Source organism: Cydia amplana, chromosome 25 (assembly GCF_948474715.1).
Source record: "Cydia amplana chromosome 25, ilCydAmpl1.1, whole genome shotgun sequence".
NCBI lineage: Eukaryota > Metazoa > Arthropoda > Insecta > Lepidoptera > Tortricidae > Cydia > Cydia amplana.
Genome location: NC_086093.1, coordinates 3954343 through 3975592, shown reverse-complemented (window position 1 = coordinate 3975592; position 21250 = coordinate 3954343). Strand labels below are relative to the sequence as shown.

The 21250-nt window shown below is 38.6% G+C and overlaps 2 protein-coding genes across 3 annotated transcripts in view; both read left to right on the top strand.

The window, feature by feature from the left end:
• Positions 1-14629, top strand: part of LOC134659712 (probable proline--tRNA ligase, mitochondrial) — a 239363-nt gene extending 224734 nt beyond the window's left edge. Inside the window, exons 2-10 of the mRNA XM_063515405.1 lie at positions 631-746; positions 1382-1624; positions 2829-2909; positions 3606-3783; positions 8181-8344; positions 9563-9681; positions 10924-11020; positions 12563-12711; positions 14468-14629. Coding sequence (XP_063371475.1) covers positions 654-746; positions 1382-1624; positions 2829-2909; positions 3606-3783; positions 8181-8344; positions 9563-9681; positions 10924-11020; positions 12563-12711; positions 14468-14624 — 1281 coding nt within the window. The 5' untranslated portion in view covers positions 631-653 and the 3' untranslated portion in view covers positions 14625-14629. The remainder of the gene's footprint in view (positions 1-630; positions 747-1381; positions 1625-2828; positions 2910-3605; positions 3784-8180; positions 8345-9562; positions 9682-10923; positions 11021-12562; positions 12712-14467) is intronic.
• LOC134659705 (GILT-like protein 1) overlaps positions 1-21250 on the top strand; it is a 171948-nt gene that overhangs the window by 108310 nt on the left and 42388 nt on the right. The window contains exon 2 of one of the 2 annotated variants that reach the window (XM_063515398.1): positions 15506-15523. The gene's annotated coding sequence lies outside the window, so the exon portion shown is untranslated. Of the gene's footprint in view, positions 1-15378; positions 15524-21250 lie in introns of those variants that run through there. The other variant, XM_063515397.1, reaches the window with a different exon arrangement.

Genomic DNA, 21250 nt, shown 5'->3' with positions numbered 1-21250 from the left:
GCGGCGCTGTGCACTTTTTGAGGTGGAGAAAAAAATGTTAATACGAGACAGCGTAAGACGATCACGTGACCGTAAGACCTGATCGATAAACTGTTACATGTAATGTCATTGAGTTTTTCTTTATTGATTTAAATGCCATCTAGTGAGTTTCGCTCTAACTGGTATTAATATAACTAGAGTACTAACAGTGATGTGCTTAGGGGTTTCAAGTAATTAACGCTAACGCTAGATGGCGTTAACCTCAATTATACATAGTGCATTTTACAATAGTCATTGAGTTTTCACTTCTGCCGGCACTCCCTGAGTGCAACCCGTTGTTTTTTTTATTATTTTGAGTTTTGTAATCTTTAGCAGTATCTAAACGCATGTAATGTCAAATCAAAACAAAAGGTCCGTCCTGTCACTGTCAAATTCTGTAAACTCCTGTTGATACTATTTACGTTAATGGCCAGCTTTTGTGAACAAAACGTATAAAGGAAAATACACCTTCTAATTTTTGTATTACAGCACAATTTAAAAATTATATTTTATCGTAGTTTTTGCAAAATACCTCATTTTGGATTTAAATAAAACTCTGACTAGATTGTCAAGTCAATCAGCTGTACATATTTTAGCCATAGTAAATTATAGGAAAATACGGTAAATTGTATATAATGCGGTTTGTATCGCAACTATTTCAACCATTATTAACTATACCAAAGAATGCGAAAATTAAAAATACAGAGATAACTTGCAAAAGTCAAAAGGTGAGGTTATATTACTTTCAATAATTTGTAGCTTTATTTTGGAATAGAATACATAATAATCATGTATATTCCTTAATCGATACCTCTGAAAAATATATCCATCTAATTTACACAGGTTTCATTCCAAAAAAGGAGTGGAGTTTTCAGTGAAAAATTAGTATTTTACTCTTTAAACTCTCGCGTTTTGTACACATATTTAATTATATGAACGAGTCTACCGCGAAGGTAAAGATAATAAAAATATACCGCGGAAGACCCATTCATATCACTAAATACACATTATAATAAGAATATACTTAGTTTTAGTAATGAAAGGCTGGTTATCTTAAACTTTGTATCACCATATTAAATATTAGTGGCATTATTCATAAACGGCTGCTAACTTAATCAGTTGATGATCGTTGACTGTCCCTATCTGTCGTTATGCCATAGAGACGGCCAAAAACGATCTTCAGCCAATTAACTTAGTAGACGTTATGAATAATTCGTAAATAAACATACTTATATTTAATACTATCTTATTTTGGTCTCAAATTTCTCAACAAACTTATGTGTACAACATAAAATCTTGCCCATATTAAGATTCAAAACTAGAGTTTGATATGAAAGTACGCAAATATTTATAAACATTCCAGCTCCTTCTAGAATGTGGTCTCATCCGCCCCACATCCCCCGGCTTCTTCGCATTGCTACCTCTCGCCCGGCGCGCCCTAGACAAGCTCGAAGCCCTCGTCAAGCGGCATATAGAGGCGGCCGGCGGACAGCAGGTGTCCCTGCCTGCGTTGACGGCTGCAGGGCTCTGGGAGAAGACGGGACGGGTTACGGAGGAGTTGTTGAAGGTGCAGGATAGGCATGGGAAGAAGTTTGTGTTGGCCCCTGTAAGTATTTATGAATAGATAAACTTTGTGCAACCTGGACACTTCTCCAAGTTGCACAGAACCATGACGAGTGGCGTAAGATGAATGAGGCCTACACCCGAAGGATAGAAAAGGGAGGATCAGAAGGTCCCAGGTTCGAATCCCGGTAAGGGCATTTATTTGTTTGTTCATTAAAAATATTTGTTCCTAAGTTATGGGTGTTATCTATATAAATACTAGCGACCCGGGTTAACAAATTATACATAAACCTTCCTCTTGAATCACTATCTATTAAAAAAAAACCGCATCAAAATCCGTTGCGTAGTTTTAAAGATCTAAGCATACAGACAGACGGGGAAGCGACTTTGTTTTATACTATGTAGTGATGATGTATAAGTATATCATCGACTAGTATCCATAGTACACGCTTTGCTTAGTTTAGGCAAAGAGAATTTGAAATAGAGGCAGATTGTCAAAGTAAATAAGGTATGGTGCAATCTTTTCGAGCAATAGCGACCTTTGGCCTAGTCTCGAGTAGATGGCGACACTTTTTGATATTTATCAAATTGAACACATATCAGTGAAAGGAGTCAAATGGCGTTCTAACAGTTTTAATCTTCTGTCGAAAGATGGCAGTAAATTTACTGTGCCTATATAATTTACCATGACAGTAACTCTCTATACACTCTATTCTCTTTCATATACAGGGTGGCCCATTTAGCTCGGTCAGTATGGGAAAATCTGAACCTAAAAGACATACGACGATATCTTCTTAGGAACCATGTTATCGATTTTAGTAAGTAACAAGAAAAACTGCATTCATACAATAAAAAAAAAATGTGTACTCAGCTCGGGAATCGAACATTTTGAAATATAAATCTAACACTATTTCTATTTAGATATCGATTGTATAGGTCTTAAGCAGTAAATGTTACTATGAAACATTATGTCTGAAATTAATAAAATGCATTGTTTTCATATCCTTTAATTTATTTTAGTAAGTTTTCGAAATTACCACCATTTTTTTCAATACATTTTACATAAAAAAAAAAATTAATGTATGAATGCAGTTTTTCTTGTTACTAAAATCGATGACATGGTTCCTAAGGAGAGATCGTAGTAGGTATGTCGTATAGGACTTATAGTTTCAGATTTTTCCATACTGACCGATCTAAATGGGCCATCCTGTATATTGTCCCCAAATATTTATTTATTTGTGTTTCAGACGCATGAGGAAGCTATAGCAGATTTGCTAGCAGATGTAGGACCTTTGTCCTACAAGCAACTACCACTGTTGTTGTATCAAGTGAGTACCTACATCATACCTACAGTTGTATCCAAAAAAAAGGCCAAGTGCGTGTTGGACTCGTGTTCCAAGGGTTCCGTACATTAACCCTTAATAAGGCAGAAGAATGTCAGAAATTAATCAAAATTCAACTCCGCCATTTTTAATTAAAGTCCAAATTGCCTTGCCCTATTAAGGGTTAAGTCCGACTCACGCTTGACTGCACATTTCTAATAGGTTTTCCTGTCATCTTAGTAAAGATCTATTTTGTGTATTTTTTTTTTTCAAAATTTTAGACCCAGAAGTTTCGGAGATAAAGGGGAGAATGATAATTTTTGGCAATTTTCATAAATAACTTCTAACCTATTCATTTTAAATATAAAAAAAATATATTTTAAAATCTCAAAATGAGCTCTTTCATTTGATATACAACACGACATAGATAAAGTTTATTATTTAACTTTCTCATTTACCCCCCAAAAGTGGCACACATGTTCAAAATTCATTTGTTTACGTTACACGTCCGTCTTTGGGTCACCAATTTACATATGTGTACCAAATTTCAACTTAATCGGTCCAGTAGTTTCCGAGAAAATAGCTGTCTGACAGACAGGCAGACCCACCAGTGATCCTATATAAAGGTTCAGTTTATTCCTTTTGGCGTACGGAACCCTAAAAAAGGCTAGGATAAGATTATGATGGATCTTCCATTTCCAGATCAGCGATAAATACCGCGACGAGCTACGGCCCAAGCACGGTGTTTTACGAGCTAGGTCTTTTCGTATGTTAGATGCTTACGGGGCACACACACTGGAACAAGCTACAGAAGTGTACCAGCGGGTAGGAGAACAGTATAGGAGGCTGTTTGACACTCTGCAACTCGACGTACATAAAGGTAGGTTTGATAGACGAATCCAAGCTTGGTGTCATAAGCCAGATTGTAAACCAAGCACGGTGTATTAGGAGCCAGATCCTTCCGTATGCTAGACGCGTACGGGACACACACTGGAACAAGCTACAGAAGTGTACCAGCGGGTAGGAGAACAGTATAGGAGGCTGTTTGACACTCTGCAACTCGACGTACATAAAGGTAGGTTTGATAGACGAATCCAAGCTTGGTGGCATAAGCCAGATTGTAAACCAAGCACGGTGTATTACGAGCCAGATCCTTCCGCATGCTAGACGCGTACGGGGCACACACACTGGAACAAGCTACAGAGGTGTACCAGCGGGTAAGAGAACAGTATAGGAGGCTGTTCGACACTCTGCAACTCGACGTACATAAAGGTAGGTTTGATAGACGAATCCAAGCTTGGTGGCATAAGCCAGATTGTAAACCAAGCACGGTGTATTACGAGCCAGATCCTTCCGTATGCTAGACGCGTACGGGGCACACACACTGGAACAAGCTACAGAGGTGTACCAGCGGGTAGGAGAACAGTATAGGAGGCTGTTTGACACTCTGCAACTCGACGTACATAAAGGTAGGTTTGATAGACGAATCCAAGCTTGGTGGCATAAGCCAGATTGTAAACCAAGCACGGTGTATTACGAGCCAGATCCTTCCGTATGCTAGACGCGTACGGGGCACACACACTGGGACAAGCTACAGAGGTGTACCAGCGGGTAGGAGAACAGTATAGGAGGCTGTTAGACACTCTGCAACTCGACGTACATAAAGGTAGGTTTGATAGACGAATCCAAGCTTGGTGGCATAAGCCAGATTGTAAACCAAGCACGGTGTATTACGAGCCAGATCCTTCCGTATGCTAGACGCGTACGGGGCACACACACTGGAACAAGCTACAGAGGTGTACCAGCGGGTAGGAGAACAGTATAGGAGGCTGTTTGACACTCTGCAACTCGACGTACATAAAGGTAGGTTTGATAGACGAATCCAAGCTTGGTGGCATAAGCCAGATTGTAAACCAAGCACGGTGTATTACGAGCCAGATCCTTCCGTATGCTAGACGCGTACGGGGCACACACACTGGAACAAGCTACAGAGGTGTACCAGCGGGTAGGAGAACAGTATAGGAGGCTGTTTGACACTCTGCAACTCGACGTACATAAAGGTAGGTTTGATAGACGAATCCAAGCTTGGTGTCATAAGCCAGATTGTAAACCAAGCACGGTGTATTAGGAGCCAGATCCTTCCGTATGCTAGACGCGTACGGGACACACACTGGAACAAGCTACAGAAGTGTACCAGCGGGTAGGAGAACAGTATAGGAGGCTGTTCGACACTCTGCAACTCGACGTACATAAAGGTAGGTTTGATAGACGAATCCAAGCTTGGTGGCATAAGCCAGATTGTAAACTAAGCACGGTGTATTAGGAGCCAGATCCTTCCGTATGCTAGACGCGTACGGGACACACACTGGAACAAGCTACAGAAGTGTACCAGCGGGTAGGAGAACAGTATAGGAGGCTGTTTGACACTCTGCAACTCGACGTACATAAAGGTAGGTTTGATAGACGAATCCAAGCTTGGTGTCATAAGCCAGATTGTAAACCAAGCACGGTGTATTAGGAGCCAGATCCTTCCGTATGCTAGACGCGTACGGGACACACACTGGAACAAGCTACAGAAGTGTACCAGCGAGTAGGAGAACAGTATAGGAGGCTGTTCGACACTCTGCAACTCGACGTACATAAAGGTAGGTTTTATAGACGAATCCAAGCTTGGTGGCATAAGCCAGATTGTAAACTAAGCACGGTGTATTACGAGCCAGATCCTTCCGCATGCTAGACGCGTACGGGACAAACACACTGGAACAAGATACACAGGTGTACCAGCGAGTAGGAGAACAGTATAGGAGGCTGTTTGACACTCTGCAACTCGACGTACATAAAGGTAGGTTTGATAGACGAATCCAAGCTTGGTGGCATAAGCCAGATTGTAAACCAAGCACAGTGTATTACGAGCCGATCCTTCCGTATGCTAGACGCGTACGGGACACACACACTGGAACATGCTACAGAAGTGTACCAGCGGGTAGGAGAACAGTATAGGAGGCTGTTTGACACTCTGCAACTCGACGTACATAAAGGTAGGTTTGATAGACGAATCCAAGCTTGGTGGCATAAGCCAGATTGTAAACCAAGCACGGTGTATTACGAGCCGATCCTTCCGTATGCTAGACGCGTACGGGACACACACACTGGAACATGCTACAGAAGTGTACCAGCGGGTAGGAGAACAGTATAGGAGGCTGTTTGACACTCTGCAACTCGACGTACATAAAGGTAGGTTTGATAGACGAATCCAAGCTTGGTGGCATAAGCCAGATTGTAAACCAAGCACGGTGTATTACGAGCCGATCCTTCCGTATGCTAGACGCGTACGGGACACACACACTGGAACATGCTACAGAAGTGTACCAGCGGGTAGGAGAACAGTATAGGAGGCTGTTTGACACTCTGCAACTCGACGTACATAAAGGTAGGTTTGATAGACGAATCCAAGCTTGGTGGCATAAGCCAGATTGTAAACCAAGCACGGTGTATTACGAGCCGATCCTTCCGTATGCTAGACGCGTACGGGACACACACACTGGAACATGCTACAGAAGTGTACCAGCGGGTAGGAGAACAGTATAGGAGGCTGTTTGACACTCTGCAACTCGACGTACATAAAGGTAGGTTTGATAGACGAATCCAAGCTTGGTGTCATAAGCCAGATTGTAAACCAAGCACGGTGTATTACGAGCCAGATCCTTCCGCATGCTAGACGCGTACGGGGCACACACACTGGAACAAGATACACAGGTGTACCAGCGAGTAGGAGAACAGTATAGGAGGTTATTGGACACATTGCGACTGGATGTACATAAAGGTAAATAAATTAAAACTTACTTACCTATAATAGGGTTTCTAGTTCAAGAGTAAATCTTTTCTTACCTAGCGGTAAGAGCGTGCGAAAAAAAGCGCTGGTGGCCTAGCGGTAAGAGCGTGCGACTTGCAATCCGTAGGTCGCGGGTTCGAACCCCGGCTCATACCAATGAGTTTTTCGGAACTTATCTACGAAGTATCAATATCATTTTATATTTACCAGTCGCTTTTCGGTGAAGGAAAACATCGTGAGGAAACCGGACTAATCCCAATACGGGCCTAGTTTACCCTCTGGGTTGGAAGGTCAGATGGCAGTCGCTTTCGTAAAAACTGGTGCCCACGCCAATTACTGGGATTAGTTGCCAAGCGGGCCCCAGGCTCCCATGAGCCGTGGCAAAATGCCGGGACAACGCGAGGACGATGAGATGATGAGTAGACCCCGTTATCTTGTCGCACTGACATTGCTTTTCCGTAGAGCGTGAATGTTTTTTTTATCGACTATCTAAATGTCGATAGTGTAGAACTTAAAGTTTCGGTTTACATTCGGTTTGCAAGGGATTGCGTCTGTCAATGTGACATGCAGTTGCAAGTAGGTACTTAAGAGCCAACAGGAGTGGTAATTTCTCCATATAAACGTACTCGACTGTTTCCTCCGTGGGTTTTAAAGCTAGAGCAATGATTTTTTTAACACAGATTAATATTGTCAATATCTGTGTCGGACCGTTTTGCTTTTTTTGATATTTTTGTTTTTTAAGGCGCTAGAGCCCTTCAAAAATGGCCAAAATGGCCTAATTGACTATGCCGCAATGAGAGGCGTGCTATTCAAAACTGACATCAATTAGTCAAAAAAGCAAAACGGTCCGACACAGATAATGTCATAATCATTTAGATTTCCAAATTTGGTTACGATTGGTTAAGTTTTGGAGGAGGAAACAGTCGAGTACGAAACCTCGATTTTTGATATTTTTACGCAGGATTTTTCGCCTTGTCCTTATCGCACTAGTTTTAGGAGCTGCTTCCGTTAGGGAGACGGGTATATTTACCTAAAATATTTCAATCTTAGCTCCTGTTGGCTCTTAAATCATTTATCTAATCTAAGGTTATCGCTTCACGTAAGACGAGGTTATCGCTTATTTTTAATCAGGAAGTTTTCATTGAGATTGAGCATAGACTTAAAATGCGAAAATTCACTTTCATTATTGCATTATAAATTAATTATATACATTATAATTAATTTATGAGTCATATCTTAGAAGGTATACCTTTAAACGAGCAATTAGTCATTACGTTGGAAGTCAAAATAACATAAAATGCTACCGGTGTCCGATCATTAATTATAATAATTATATAAACATCGATATCGAGATGGTGGATAAAAAACACATTCACGCTCTAAGGAAAACCAATGTCAGTGCGACAAGATAACGGGGTCTATTGATGAGTAACTCCTATTTTCAGTGGCGGCACCTTGCGGCGAGATGGGCGGTTCAGAGTCGCACGAATGGCAACTACCCGCATTGGCAGGTGAAGACAGAGTGTCAGTGTGTGTCGTTTGTAGACAAGCCACTGTGGGGGAGAAATGCCAGTGTGGGGGGAGCATTGGAACTGTCAATAGTATTGAGGTGGGTTAATTTTTAACAAGCTTTTATTAGGTCGACCTGTATGTAACTATGTAATGGAATCTAAGGTAACTAATTTAACCATCTTCCAAGGATCGTAGCGTCATGAAAATTGGCAGCTGTATGTAGTTCTGATGACAATACAGTAATATGGTACCGTCGAACTGATCTGATGATGGAGACAGGAGGTGGCCATAGGAACTCTGTGATGTAACAACGCAACCTAATTGTGTTAGGGGTTTTTAGAATTGTCTCGACGAGTATTAGTTGTCTGTCGTAAGAAAAGTACAGTCAGCGATAAAAGCTTGTACCAAAAATTAAAATTTTGCCAAAAACTTATTTTACATGCATAGCGTTCTTTTATAGTCCCTACGAACAGAGACCTTGAGCGAGACTGTCCCTTTATTTCACATAAAGTTTTAAGTCATAATGTATTGTTTGTCATATTATCATTAGTCCTAAAACTGAAACCGTTAACTTTTCAGAATTTTCATAAGTTTATCCTATACTTAGATAGATCAGGTTAGGTTAGGTGTGTATATGGCAATCCTGAAAAGTTTTGCGTAACCAAACAAATTATGACTAACGAAAAAATGCGGACAAACAATACATTATGACTTAAAACTTTTTGGGAAACAATAGAGACCCCCTCAAGACACAGACACAATCCTTTTAAATATGTAGCTGTAGAAATTGTAATAGAAGATAGTAAGATTGACATATTTTAAGACACAGTAAAAGCACTCACTTATAAGTAGTGTCCGACCGAAACATGTTTTTTTGCCGAAACCGAAAACGAAGGTTCGGCTTTGGCCCTAGTTTCGGCCGAAACCGAAACCGAAACTTTAGTAGACCTGTTAAAACTGTGTTAAAATCGTTGAAAAAATGTCATAAAACCGCTTTAATACAGTGGCGCCCTCGTTAGGGGAATTGTGTTTTCTAACAAACCAATTCATTTCATGTATACTTACATAAATAAATCAGTACATTAACATTGTTGTCCTAACGTTCCTCAACTTTTGGTCGTTATCACATAATTAAGTTTCAGTTATTCATAGTACGAAGTACCATTTTGTAAGTTTCGGCCTGGCCGAAAGGTTCGGCCGTTTTTTGGCCGAAACCGAAACTAGGGCCGAAACATGATTTTTTGGCCGAAACTGGCCGAAATCGAAACCGAAACCGAATCTTCGGTCGGACGCTACTTACAAGATGTGTTTGCAGGTTGGCCACACATTTATCCTAGGAACTCGCTACAGCGAAGGCCTGGGGGCTAACTATGTCGCACCAAGCGGCCCGCCGCAACCTATAGTTATGTCTTGCTACGGAATAGGAATCACAAGGTAAGTCCTGTGCCCTGTTTAACTTGTAACTTGTAATACAAAGTCCCTTTTTGACAGCTTTTGTTAGAAACGGACTTCCACTTGTATTACAAGTTACAAGCCTTTGATAAACAGGGCACGGGTCTCTATTGTTTCCCATAAAGTTTTAAGTCATAATGTAATTTGTCCGCATTTTCGTTAGTCATAATTTGTTTGGTTCAGAGACGCGTAACTTTTCAAGATTGCCATAAAACAAACCTAACCTAACGAAAATCTGAAGAGTTATCGATTTCAGAATTATGACTAATGATAATCTGACAATCATTACAATATGACTTTCAATAATTATGTCAAACAATAGGATCCTACGAATCTACGCGCGCCAAGCGAAAAAATAACTCCCTGCTATAACTCCCTGGGGAGTTATAGCTTTATAAAGCCAAATGTGATGAAAAAATATTTGAAACAAAGGATACCGAACTAGAAAACATCCAAGGGATGCGCTGCGTATATCTTATACACAGATAAACTAAAATCTTTAATAGATCTTTATAGATCTATTAAAGATTTAAGATCTTTATTTTTTTATAGATCTTTTTATAAACTAAAATAAATGTCATATACTAAGAAAATGTGACCAAGGCCTCCAGTGCCCCAGGCTGGACTCGAACCAGCGTCCTCTGCTATATGTTTTCTGAATATAATTTAATTTGTTTGGTTTTAATACTTCTAAGCACCCGGTTACGGTTACGCAGTTACCCGGTTAAACCGTTAACCCAGTGTCAAATTCTACTGGTAACCATGGTAACTTCAGGTTTATCCGGTTAACCCCGGGTTGGTAGGATGGTGCAAGTGGCGCTAATAGATCTTTTGATGTCAAATAGTATGTTTGACATGACCATTTATTTTATAAACAAACCTATTATTACAAGCTTTTATTTAGTTTCACCTGTCCCGTTGTCTGTCTGTAATCAAATCTTGCAAGTTAAATTTGACCCACTTCCCGGTTTCTGATGAAGCTGAAGATTTGCATACGTGTGTAAGTCGGGTGACAATGCAATATTATGGTACCATCGAGCTGATCTGATGATGGAGACAGGAGGTGGCCATAGGAACTCTGTGATGAAACAACGCAACCTAATTGTGTTAGGGGTTTTTAGAATTGTCTCAATGAGTATTAGTTGTCTGTCGTGAGAAAAGTACAGTCAGCGATTAAAGCTTGTACCAAAAATGTTTTTTTTTTTCCAAAAACTTATTTTACAGATTACTGGCTGCAAGTCTCGAAGCACTATCCACAGACGCAGCCCTAAGGTGGCCGGAGGCCATCGCTCCATATCGAGCTATACTTATCGGGCCTAAGGTATGTTTGCGTACTCTGTAAGTAGTCTATGGTTTAATTAAATAGTATAGTATCTAAATACAGGGTGTTTATTTATTATATAGGTCATACTGAGCAACTTTTACTATGGGACCAACCCGGAATTCGCGAAACCCGGCCAAGTCGGACTCGCGTTCCAAGGTTCCGTACATTAAGTCCGACTCACGCTTGACTGCACATTTCTAATAGTTTTCCTATCATCTATAGGTAAAGAACTATTTTGTGTATTTTTTTCAAGATTTTAGACCCAGTAGTTTCGGAGATAGGATGGGGGAATGGTAATTTTTTGCCTATTTTCTTGAATAACTGCTAAACTATTTATCCTAAAATTATAAAAAATATATATTTGAGATTCTTACAATGAGCTCTTTCATTTGATATATAACACGATATAGTTTGAAAAACTTTATTTTTTAATTTTCTCATTTACCCCCTACCCCCCCAAAAATGGCCTCCATATTTAAAATTCATTATTTACGTTCCACGTCCATCTTTGGGTCACAAACTTACATATGTGTGCCAAATTTCAACTTAATTGGTCCAGTAGTTTCGGAGAAAATAGGCTGTGACAGACGAACGGACAGACAGACGAGTGATCCTATTAGGATTGAATAATTTTACGGTTATGTCTCACAACAGTTTAAATTCGATCCTATTAGCGTTCCGTTTTCTCCTTTTGAGGTACGGAACCCTAAAAATAATTGATTGTCTGACCTTGACATTTTCTATGGGAGAGTAAACTTTTTTTTCGCGAATTCCCGGTTGGTCCTATAATAAAAGTAGCTCAGTATGACCTGTATATTCAACCCGTAAATTATTTCAGGTGAATAATAAACATCCTGTAGGTATGTGTCTTACCACAGAACATATTAAAGAGGTTAGAATAGCTATCGCGCGCAGTTAGTATCGGAACCGGTGTCGCCGCTCGTTCCTCTCTGCATTTACTAACACTCGCGCAACGGTAGTAAAAACTTGTGTGCCTGGTGAATGGATACGCCTCCTTTAGACAGATTTGATGTCTGGCTTCTTAATCTGAAGGTTATTGTGGCGCAAAAAGGCATGTTTACTTCGTTTTTCGGTAGCATGCGAGCGTTTGCTCAAAACCGCGGCAACACGTATAAATAAATAAATAAACAAGAATTGCTCGTTTAAAGGTATTAGATTAGATAACCACGTTTCATTTTTAACACCACACTAAGTATCAAAATAATATGAGTGCCGTATCGCTTCGGGGCGGTCTATCGTCCTACACTACCAAAACGTAATATCTAGAATATCAGTGACATTAAATTTTAACCTTAATACTATGACGATACCGGTTGTTTTTCAATATGAATGTTGTACTGGCACGTGCTAACGCTCGAGCTGGCGGGTTTGCGATAATAGAGACAATGCCCTTTGTTTGAAAGATTATGGTTCGAAGCGAAAAGTTCACCTCAGAAGAGCCATACTATACCCTGCTCGCATCGCCATTCTAACCTTATTACTTGTTCTGTATTGTCTTACTGATATTTTCTGTTTCAGGAAGGCTCAAAAGAATGGTCCGTGTACAACTCTGATCATATGCTCGGTTTGTTCGACAAACTGTCCTCCTTACCGGGCCTCCGCAATGACATCTTATACGACGACCGTCACCAGATGACTGTCGGGAAACGGATACTCATGGCTGACAAGTAAGTAAGCGGTCAAAGTAGCCATAGAGAAATATAGTAAGACAAGAGTGCTCACTCCATACATCAATTTTGATACCAAAAAGACTATTAATTTCAGTGTCTACATCTAGCATCGAGTAGCGGAACTATCAGTACCTACTGCTACTTGACAATAGATGTAGCAGTACTGATAGTTCCGCTACTCGATGCTAGAATAATAGCTAGAAGAATAGTCTTTTTGGTACTAAAACTGATGTATGGAGTGAGCAATATATGTATTTTTTTTCTCTATGACGTAGAATAAAAGGTCTCTATTTCAATTTATATAGTGTTTCTACTTGATATAACACCTAATAGGGTATTTGACTACTAGTCAAATCAGTTTCTTTTTTCGAGCAGTCAAAACTATTTTGCTACTATGGAATTTAAATGAAACACTAGAACCAGGCGTGGCTCACTCCGCGATTTCGTCGCTTTGCTACAGGTAGCTAAAAGTACATCCGTTCCACACCAGTTTTGGTGGCTAGCCATAAGCCGCGCGTGGCGCTGACGCCACCTAGCGGCCATATCTGTGCTGATCGTAACAGACGCGTTTTGTTAGAGAGTGAGTCTTCTGTACCTAGTACTATTATTTATTCTGTGCTAGCACGCGACGTCACAATCAAATTACCTACTCTTTATAGTTTTATACAGGATTTAAAATAGAAATTGTGTCTAAAAATAACTGCTGTCTACGTTTCTCTATTAATCTTCTGTTGCTTTATTTCATGCACGGTGTAAAATAATTTATTTTAAATAGTTAAATACCCTATACAGTAAGGACGGACGGTAAGAACAGAGAATTTCATACATTGGCTCGCAACTTTATAAATATTATCACTTTATGTGGGTTATAAGTAGGTATACCATTATATGGGGCATATTTTTTTTTAATAAATAAATATTATAGGGACATTCTTACACAAATTGACTAAGCCCCACGGTAAGCTCAAGAAGGCTTGTGTTGTGGGTACTCAGACAACGATATATATAATATATAAATACTTAAATACATAGAAAACAACCATGACTCAGGAACAAATATCTGTATCATCATACAAATAAATGCCCTTACCAGGATTCGAACCCGGGACCATCGGCTTCATAGGCAGGGTCACTACCCACTAGGCCAGACTGGTCGTCAAAATTTATCTATCGGCATTATCTATGAAAAGGGACCTTATTGTCGATGGCGCTTACGCCGCACAGCGTCGCGCGGCATTGTATTTATATCGGAGCATCGTTAATAATGGCGTAAGCGCCATCGACAATAAGTTCCCTTTTCATAGATAACGTCACATATTGCTGTCCGATAATCCAGAAGTCAATGCTTCTGTGCGAGCGGAACAGCAATATAATTATGTGCGAGCGACAGAAATAGGAAATGGTGTGTCAATGTGTGAAATAGGGTATTTGACTGTATTTAAAATAAATTATTTTACACCGTGCATGAAATAAAGCACCAGAAGATTAATAGAGAAACGTAGACAGCAGTTATTTTTAGACACTATTTCTATTTTAAAACCCGTATAAAACTATAAAGAGTAGGTAATTTGATCGTGACGTCACATATGGTAGTGTTTCATATAAATTCCATAGTAGCAAAATCGTTTTGACAGTTCGAAAAAGAAATTGATTTGACTAGTAGTCAAATACCCTATTATTCGTGCGTCGCGTCCTTATTTTACTAACCACTTACAAAGACACATTTTATTATAATATACATATTTGTCCGCAGAATGGGCTACCCCTTAGTAATAATTTGCGGTAAGGGTGTTTTAGAAACCCCACCAAGGCTCGAACTGCACTCGCGAGGCGAAACACAGTTGCTAACACTCGGCCAACTCATGTGGGTGCTACAGGGAGGAAACGAGACAGTTGCTAATAAAATGTAAAACAATATCTATGTTTCATTTATTTTAGAATCCCCACCAAGGCTCGAACTGCAATCGCTCGCCGCATAGGTCCCATAACTCCCATAATTGCATATGCACGTAGGTCTATTATGTTGCTCTGTGGTTTGTGACCGATTAATCGGTCTTTGGCGTTGAACCTACGGTGCGGATATATCGGTCATCGGCGTCCAAAAGGTTAACAAATTATACATAAGCCATCCTCTCGAATCACTCTATCTATTAAAAAAAAACGCTTGAAAATCCGTTGCGTAGTTTTAAAGATCTAAGCATACATAGGGACAGACAGACAGCGGAAGGCGACTTTGTTTTATACTATGTAGTGATATATCCAATGTAAAGAAAACTGGTAACAATTAAAATCCGTTATTAAATTGTACAACGGGACTTAATCGCGTATCTAAGTTGTAAGATTTACCTCCGACGTTCAATTTAATAATGTGTAAAAATCGTGAAAGTTTAAATCAGTGAATTAAAATATCAAGGTGGCTAACAGCACTTTATATAAAGTCTATTTTTTTATTCGGTAGACTGAAATGACAGTTAATAGTATGAAATGACATTTCATGTTCATACTATTAACTGTCATTTCAGTCTACGGAATTAAAAAATAGACTTTAGCAATAACAGTTAACAAACATATCCTAGCACATATACTATACTAGTTAAGTACCTACAGTCGAAGTCAATTAGCACTCCACGAGCATTCTGTACTCCGACCTAGTACCTACTCCAAAGAGTATGCGTAACTTTTTTTCAACGCAACGCATAGCGCGCCAGTCGACGGTTGTCTGGCATCCGAGGCTGCCGCGCGCTCTGAAAAAAAAAACTGTCAAAACATTATAATTTTAAATTCGTGTGAAACTTTGGGGTGAAACTAGGTAAGTGTTAATTTATTATTTTCGTTGTAGTTTATCTCAATTTATCTTAGTGATTTTGTACGCGGTTCAGTTAAAGTAATAGGTACGTTACAACCGGTTCGGCTAGTTAGTGGTCAGCAAAAAGTTTGGCAATTGATTTTGTACTCATTGCTGCGGGTCACTTTTAGTATGAACGTATTTATTTGTATTTAGTATTTTGAAAAAATTTTTTTGGTGAACAAATACGTGGAAAATTTAAATTTAATATATCAAATATTAACGTACCTATATTATAATATATTATTTTACATTTTAGGTATGTACCGCAATTTAGCAATAAATATTAAATACATGCTATTACTTTCATACCGACTAAAATTTTAATTCCTATTGCATATTTTGCGCTACTTACATGCCCGTAGGAATAAATTCATCTTTTAATTGTTTTTTTTTTATAACTTCCAAAAACCTGTGCAGTCAAATATATCTAGTCAATTGGTTTATTTAATAAAAAACTATTTTTATGTGGCATAAACACACAAATACTTATTTACCATTATTATAAATAAATCACGAAAACAAGCAAGTATACCTAAACTAAATGTGATCAAGTCAAAAAGGTTTTCCTTATTTGTATAAGTACCTAAAACAAAAAAAACCGGCCAAGTGCGAGTCGGACTCGCGCACGGAGGGTTCCGCACCATCAACAAAAAATAGAGCAAAACAAGCAAAAAAAACGGTCACCCATCCAAGTACTGACCCCGCCCGACATTGCTTAACTTCGGTCAAAAATCACGTTTGTTGTATGGGAGCCCCACTTAAATCTTTATTTTATTCTGTTTTTAGTATTTGTTGTTATAGCGGCAACAGAAATACATCATCTGTGAAAATTTCAACTGTCTAGCTATCACGGTTATTGAGATACAGCCTGGTGACAGACGGACGGACGGACGGACAGCGGAGTCTTAGTAATAGGGTCCCGTTTTTACCCTTTGGGTACGGAACCCTAAAAAGACCTTCACTATAGGTACGGACTAGGTACAGAAAAAATTTGCAATTTCTAACGCAAATAAAAAATTTGTTAGTTATGTAGGTATGAAGTAGATGACCCGTTACAAACATTAACATATCATTATGCATTATGAATATGTTTCCGGCATATCTACATCTAATAAATCGGCATATTGATTTTAGATCAAAATACAGCTATTCGCAAATAATAATTGCTTTGTTGTGGATACCTACTTACACGTACGTACACGTATACAAGCGAATATTAACTTAGGTACTTTAAGATAAGATAAGATAATATTTATTAATTTAAAACTTATGCTAATTTGATTGATACAATGGTAATTATCCAATTTATGCTTAAATACTAGTACATTCATAGATTCAACTTAAAATAAGTAAAGGTCATGTTAAGAACTATAAATACCGGTGTTAAGAACTATAAATAACTATAAATACTTTAGGTACTATATATAGGTACCGAGAAAGAGATGGCGGGACGACTTGGATGCATTCCAGCGGGATCTTGCTCAGCACAGGGAGGATTGGAAAAGGAGAGGGGAGGGCTTTGCCCAGCAGTGGGACACACACATAGGCTAATAAAACAAATAGGTACCTCTACCTAGCATGTAAATAAAGGGTAGGTGCCTAATGTTGTAGTATAGCCTGTATTTCCTACTTTTTTACTTTGCTATTTTCTTGCACGAGTTGGTACTAGGTAAAAACAGTAGGTAAATAAGTTTAGGTACTCAGTGACTGATTTAAAATAGAATCTTGTCGATTTAATAATGAACTCTACAAAGTTTATCAACATATTTAATGTTTATTCACACTTTTATGCTAACACTGAGCAAGACTCCGTAGCGTCGTGAACAAACAATTCTGTAGTCCTAGCACTCCTAGCTTTAGTAAAAAATACTACGTGTATCACTTAGCCTTGAGGGTAACTCAACTTACCGTAATCTTAACATTATAAGATTAAGTTTAATCTTATTTTCCAGATACGCTTTTAAATCTGTCGTAGGTACAGTCAGCATCAAATATTGAGATTATTTCGGGCAATTTTTTTCAATAAGTACATAACTAAACTACAAGACTGAAAATATAAATCTATGAATATACAAAAATTAATTTTAAAGCTATCCTGCGGCATGATACCGTAGATTCTGGTAACATTGGAACACAACACATCCTTATTTCTATGGTAACTAAGGTGGTTTACGATATATTTGGCCACTTCGGCCTTCACTGTCTATTTGATGCTGACAGTACCAAACGTCAGTACATGAAATTGTATAGCCATTGTACATTAGTTCATGCATCCGATTTAGTATTGTTTAATCAAGGGAACTTATATAGTACCGTAAAGTGTTAATGTTGTTAGGATTCGGCACGCGTTGCCCGATAACAATCGGTAAAAACTATTATCAGGAGATTCAAGTGCATGACTTGATTAGGTACTTATAGGTAACTGCATTTTTTTGTTTTACGAGTTACCGGGTTTTAGCTTTAGGGGATTTGTAGCTGTTTAAGATCGTAAAGATATAGCTGGTCAAGCAGATCTTATCAGTAGAAAAAGGCGGAAAATTTGAAAAATGTAGGCGCGAAGGGATATCGTCCCATAGAAAATTTGAATTTCGCCCCCTTTTTTATTGACAAGATCTACGTGGCCTAATTTAACGGAACTTAATAGCGTTTTAATAAATTACCACCGATACATCGAACGGGACATTGCACTGTGGCAGGCGTGACTCACTCCGCGATTTCGTCGCTTTGCTACAGGTAGCTAAAAGTACATTCGTTCCACACCAATTTTGGTGGCTAGCCATAAGCCGCGCGTGGCGCTGTCGCCACCTAGCGGCCATATCTGTGATCGTAACAGACGCGTTTTGTTAGAGAGTGAGTCTTCTGTACCTAGTACTATTATTTATTCTGTGACTGTGGCGATAAATCGACACGAGTTGCGAATTAGACACGACAAAAAAAACGACAACGAAAATAATCTTAACCCAAGAATCACAAGACAGATCATAGATCACACATAGCCTTGAAACTAGACACCAATCATTTCTCAAGATTGCAATTCACATTGAGACGTGCATTGCAGAGGTCATCGCCCCACTTAGGTACTGGTCAACTCAACACTCAGTTCTAAAACGCTGTAAGCGCCGTACAGTCGATACTTAAGATTCGTCCTTTCGTATCAGGTCGTTAGATTGACCTCGGTTCAAAAACGTAGTAAGCGCCGTAGATGTTATACTGTTGTCTATTCGTTTTGGAAGATTGCTATACTAGTCTCAGTTCAAAATCGTTGTAAGCGTCGTATATTTGGTATCAAGATTCGTCCTTTTGTTATTAAGGTGGTGTTGAACGGCCAATTAGAGATGACCCAGCGATTTAGGCGACGTGTATTAGGGGCGCAGAGGTCAACGTGACGTTTGATGTGTGACAATGACAAAGTCATATCAGTTCCTTTTCTTTTACTGTGTGGCTACCACTAGTTTGGTGCTAACATAAACGCTATCGAGAATGTAACTATACTTTCTGTACATCTCCCTCGTACTGGCATATTAGTGCGAGCGAGATGTAGAGCAAGTAAATTACGTAGACGTTATAGTCTGGCGTTAAATTAAACACAAGTCGTCTCCTTCACGATTTTCGTAGACATCTCTTCTAAATACCTAAAACTGGTATGGATGTGTTCCTCGTGGTCTCTAGAATATGAATTGACCGGTTTTAGTTTATGGAGAGGGGGACGTGTCGATAAAAAGGGGGGGAATGTGGGCGGCCGACCAGCATTGATATTTGTTCACATCTTGAGTCCTATGGGACCGATCGGTTCGTTTCAGGTGTCGTTTGAAAGAGTATTAAACGTGCTATTATTGCTTCATAATAACTGTAGTCATAACTGTAGTCGTTTAGAAAATATTTTAAAATATATGATTTTTTACCGTGCATGGATGGCATAAGTACTGACAAAACATGCGTCTAACTCAATAAATTATAACTTTACCGCAATTAATGTTATTACAAAATATACGAGAAATTTCATTAGCTTTCTAAAAACATAAGGTTTATTGGTGTATTGTATTATATAACCATGTAATGATGAATTTTGTTCAGCATGGGTCACTACGCACCGTCACGTAAATGGCGGGCGACCGACCACAACTGTTCATTGTTTCTCGGGTTCTATTTTACTGATCAATTGGTGATGGATACCATTAGAAAGAATGTTAAATGTACAATAATTGGTTTCTAATAACCGTAGTCATAATTGTAGTCATTTACAAAATAATTGAAAATATATGATTTTTACCGTGCATGGACATAAGTACTGGTAAAACATGCTTCTAACTCAATAGATTATAACATTACCGCAATAAATATTTTCAAAATATACGGGAAATTTTATGAGCTATCCAAAAATATAAGTTTTATTGCTTTATAATGTTGTATAACTAAGTAATCATGAATTTTGTTCAGCATGGGTACTGTGCACCGTCACGTAAATGGAGCCCGGCCATCGTTGAGTTTTCATTATATTTCAGGTTCTATTTTTCTGATACATGGTGGATACCATTTGCAAGCATATTAAATTTTCTGTGAATACTCGATTGTTTGAAATCTGAGGCCCAAAATAACCATTTTAAAAATATTAAAGAAAATGTTTAATTTTTACGTTAGAGGTTTGCTTAGTGACTGAAATAATTTGAGAAAGAGATAATGTAGTAAATATAGCGTGAAATTTTTAGAGTAAAATCAGCAAACTATTTATTAACTTTCCAAAAATATTGTTTAGTTACCGTACAACTATAAACATATATGTAGGTATGCCAGGACCAATTTCGCCAAGCAAGCAAACACACGGCGCGGCGAGCGCCTGGTAGACCAGCAGCATTCTATTATTGTTTGACAGTACATTTTATAATGTAGGTATCCAAAATGATAAAATATCGATATAAATGATGGTTTGTTTGTTTTGTTTTTTTATCACAGGAAACTTAAGTATAGTTTGACTCTTTTGACAAAAGCCCAGTTCTAGGTTCATAACATCGTTAAGTTCGTAGCTTTCATGATTGCAAAACCACTGCATATGAAGTACTTAATATCTGTGTTGTTATTTGACTCACGCGTCTACACGTAAAACGTTTTCAACCCCACTCCGTAGTTAATAATTTAAAATCACCTTTTTAGTGAGATCTGAGGCTTGTGGCGTTAAAGAGATATTTGTCGCCGCACGCTCCAGGATGCAAAATAAGTGACTACTATTTGAGTAGCAGCGTATGTCCACATAATAACTATCCGTGAAGTCCGGTTTTAAGTATAGTAATAGTAAGATAAGGTCAATATTGAGTAAACTATCTATATTATATTTATTTACTATTTTATTTTACGGTCTAATTTATAGTTTTTGCTTACCTATTGATTCATTGGCGTTTGGCATTGTAGTTTTAGCTTGTAAGTATGACTCTATTGACAGTTATAAGATGTACTACGGTATTTAAATAACGCTCGTCTGTAACTACATGATCTTAGATCTATAATAGCGACTCATAACTTCTCTGTTCGACTGTAAGTCATACAAGAGAGTTAAGTAGCGATTGCGATATAAAAAGCTATAAGTAGAAGGCTTTATCACACGTTTAGAACCTTAAGTGCAAATTGCAGATTATTACTCATATAGATGTTAAGGTTGTTCAATTCACTTTGAGCTATAAGCTATAATACTAGCAG